This window comes from Montipora foliosa, unplaced genomic scaffold, assembly GCF_036669935.1.
Source record: "Montipora foliosa isolate CH-2021 unplaced genomic scaffold, ASM3666993v2 scaffold_432, whole genome shotgun sequence".
Lineage (NCBI taxonomy): Eukaryota > Metazoa > Cnidaria > Anthozoa > Scleractinia > Acroporidae > Montipora > Montipora foliosa.
Window position 1 is genome coordinate 138,377 of NW_027179737.1, and position 4,124 is coordinate 142,500.

The window sequence follows — 4,124 nt, forward strand, 5'->3', positions numbered from 1 at the left end:
TAAAGATTGTCATGATTGGTGGTATTCCTACAACTTGATGTTGTCGTCGGGGATTTGTAACGTCCCCAATTATGATTAATAACCTATAAGCAGCTCCACTGTTTCAGTAACTACTCGCATTTTTTTCTAAACGTATAACTTTTCTCGATGTTTTCTCTCAGGTTTCAAGTAAGCCGTGAGAAAGCTAGCTTGCTCCGGACAAAGTCCAACGTTTTGTTTATAAAATCTGTCTTTATTATGTAAAGGCACCTGACCAGCTGATAGAGTGAAATATGACATCCAGGAAACCAACTGGAATCTCCAACTTTATTAAATCCTTGATGCCTGTGAGCAGTGGAAGAGCGTACTGTGTTAAATGTCTTTCGGACCAAAATGCTTGTCACACAGTGTTTTCTTGGTTCACTGAGCCTTTTACTCCTCGTCAAAGGGACTTTAGCAGGTAAAGCATTTTGATTTTCTTGTACCTTTGCTTTTTAAGGCCTTATGGTGACTCAAAATTCAATGTTTTGGTACACATTTTTGGCTAACGAAAAATTAGCATAAGTGGTTGTAAGACCGAGCTGCATCTGGCCTGTACGCAGAAGAGGTAGTTCATACTGGATATGATGTTAATTTAGTATAGCAGTGAACTTCGAGGACCGGCTTTAAAACACCAGGTCTTGAAGTTTCAAGGATTCTTTAATAGACGATTAATGCTACTATTTATTAAGGATCGACCCACCAGATTAATGAGAAATCTTTATGCTCACTCGGGCGTTTTATCATCTTAAGTGGTACAAATACCCAGTGATCACAGAAACAAAGCCGGGCGGAATGCTCCGTCCAGAGTTTGGGGAATACCCAAAAAATATCGTTCGTTATCATCCCTTACGTGAGAGTGGCGTTTACTCCACTACTTTACTCCTTTTTTTATTTCACTTAGAGTACACACTAATAGCAATACTTAGTTGTTGACCTGCTTGTAAAGGTAATCATTTGTAAGCGCGTTGTTGTTTCATGAAGAGTGGAAAAACGTCTTAAATCGTGGACAAAATTTCTCGGGACAGTCATGCAAAACTCATAATTATCGATGATTTCACAATTACTTCCTGGAGCAGTGGCATTTTTAAAACTCCATTCCCCACCCAACACCATGTTGAAAGTCGGAAAAGCTACGGATGCCTGTTCACAACATTGTGAGTGGGTTGGTGGAGTGGGGCTGAGCTTGACGGTGTGGTTTGATATTCCAGAGACTGTTTGCCATGCGTGTGTGTAACAAGTCCCGATGCAAATGTGTTCCAAGAATTTTGTCGATGATTGTGAACTCTTGGGTATGTATATTCCCCTCAAAGTTTGATGGCCGATTGGCCACATTGCAAAAGTGCGCAAGAAGTTTAAGAGACGGCTTGTGATTGGCATCTTGTTCGACCGAATCGATTACTAAAGCATCGCCGCTTGCGTAATTAACTTGAGTTGTTGTAACTCTTTTAGCTGAATGTGGCAAGCGACCCATGGCTGCGCGTGTTGTTGGTGGAACGGACGCCATTCCCAACTCTTGGCCATGGCAGATATCGTTGAAGGTGGCTGTACGAGGGAAGCTCTATCACATTTGTGGCGGTTCACTCATTTCATCATTACATGTAGTCACAGCAGCTCATTGTGTTGTAAAGAACGCGACCCCTAGCCGGTACAAAATCGTTGTTGGTAAGCATCATCGCACCAGATGGATTACCTCTTTATGTCCAGAAATGCAAGCAATTAATATAGACGCAAGGCCAATTTTGATATCCAAGTAGACGTTTTCCTTTAAATCTAAGCATAATAATGAAAGGAAAGGAAAGGAACTTTATTTAAGTGTCTAATCTTCTAGCACTGCAGAGCACTAATCGGGGACACTGTAAATTGAAATAAACAAGTTAACGCAAATCAAATCAAAGTTTGGGTTTTTGAGGAGAGGGGAAAACCGGAGTACCCGGAGAAAAACCTCTCGGTGCAGAGTAGAGAACCAACAAACTCAACCCACATGTGACGCCGAGTCTGGGAATCGAACCTGGGTCACATTGTTGGGAGGCGAGTACTCTCACCACTACGCCATCCCTGCACCAGAGTCAGGGTTGACATTATTTTTAGGTTGCAATCCAGTAGTTGATCTTTACTTCACGAGCAGAGGTTAAGGATACTTTGTGACGTCATTTTATGCATTCCAATAACCGACTAATCTTGAAGTTGGGGGGAAGAGCCAGTGGCCACCTCGTGACGTTTATTGAAATTGGCGTGCATCTTGCATTTTTTTTTTTTAACATGTCCATTCCACCAGTCTAACCCAGCCCATTCGCCCTTGTCACACGGCGGCCATATTGTCCCGGGAGACTCCAAAAAAGCTATGTTTTACTACGCCAAGCCTCACCCCCATGGTTTCCACTGCGATGCTGGGCGTGGTAAAACAAAGCTTTTCTGGTCTTCCTGGACAATATGGCCGCCGTGTGACAAGGGCGAATGGCAGACCAATTCATCGATTCCGTGATCCCGCCAACTGACATCTTATATCTGGCTTTTTGATTTGTACTTAATGAAACTGTATGCATACCTCCCTTTCGTCATCCTTCAGTTCTCTGCATCGTTTATCCATTATACTATAACTTGGACCCCTCGTCCTATAATTCATAATAGTAATTCTTTATTCCATAAAACAAATAAATTCCATGAAAGAATTGTCTATGTTTGAAGTTTGGACCGTGCTACAGACGAACGAGAGATATGATCCTCGCAATTATCTGTACAAGTTAATGCAATCGTCTCTTATAGACTCATAAAAAATCCAGTTGACTCCAACGGGATTCGAACCCATAACCTCCGCGGTTCCAATGCTCTACCAACGGAGCTATGAAGCCACACAGTTGATAGAAGGTCAGTTTGCCGATTTGATTTATTGGTACATCAGCCCGACAAATTCACCTGCTCTCAACTGAAGAGAAAATGAATTTAAAATTTGAAATCAACTCAAAATGGCATCTACGAATTTCGGAACGAGGACTCCAAGGTCCTGTATGTGTCAGTGCTTTGATGCTAATATAAATCTCTTTGAAGAAGTGACGTTGTTCTCTTTACACAGGCGAACATGACCAGTCAAAAGACGAAGGCAACGAACAGGTGATGGGTGTGGCTGCTATCTGTTATCATAAAAATTTCACTTTACGCCATTTACGCAATGACGTTGCAGTGCTGACTCTATCAGAGCCAGTATCAATGAATGAGAAAGTTGGAACTGTCTGTTTGCCAGACAGGGGACAACAAGTGGCTCGTGGCACTAGATGCTACATCACAGGTAAGGTTAGATTTGAGATGTATTGATGCAGTGTTGTCAATGGACACGAATAGTTTCGCACCGTAAGTGAATTAAGAAAAATATAGCGGCAAATTTACTTCTCAACGTTTTGGCGTCGCCATAACGCTATTATCAAAAATTGAAAAATTGAAGCCGACGCCTGAATTTAAATTTAACTTTAAACACAAACAGAGGTATGTTAAGCGTTATGATGTGCTCACGTACAGACAACATGTTTACTAAATAAACGGTCAAATTTTGAAAATGCGCTGTTAGACATTTAGGAAATTCTATGCCTGTATGTTCATTGCAATCATGCTTAAAAATGGAGGACGACTTAGCGCACAAACAGAGGTATGTTAAGCGTTATGATGTGCTTACGTACAGACAACATGTTCACTAAACGGTCAAACTCTGAAAATGCGCTGTTAGGCACTTAGGAAATTCTGCGCCTTTATTTTCATTACAATCATGCTTAAAAATGGAGGACGACTTAGTGTAAGTTTAGCCTCACACTTTTTGCCAGTTTGACAGCCCGACATGAATTGATGTAAATCAGTTTAGAGATTGGAAAGTAGCGTGTACTCGATAGGCTCAGTTGAATGGGCATACTTTTTTTTCCAGCAACTTAAAGGCCCATGTTCTATTGCCCGCTTGTACTATTGTTTTGAAATAGTTTCAGCGTTTTGATTGGGTGTTTGCCGTTGATTTTCGGATTTTCCGATTGTGCGAAATTTAACGCGGTGCGCAATGTCTCTTGGGTGTACATGGGCCTTTAGGTCGCCAGATTTTCCTGCTTGTTGCTGACAGATGCAATCTA

General features: G+C 41.6%; 1 protein-coding gene across 1 annotated transcript in view; it reads left to right on the forward strand.

Moving 5' to 3' along the window:
* The first annotated feature begins 271 nt into the window (after positions 1–271).
* LOC137988874 (elastase-1-like) overlaps positions 272–4,124 on the forward strand; it is a 10,323-nt gene continuing 6,470 nt past the window's right edge. Inside the window, exons 1-3 of the mRNA XM_068834829.1 lie at positions 272–439; positions 1,471–1,683; positions 3,092–3,304. Coding sequence (XP_068690930.1) covers positions 373–439; positions 1,471–1,683; positions 3,092–3,304 — 493 coding nt within the window. The 5' untranslated portion in view covers positions 272–372. The remainder of the gene's footprint in view (positions 440–1,470; positions 1,684–3,091; positions 3,305–4,124) is intronic.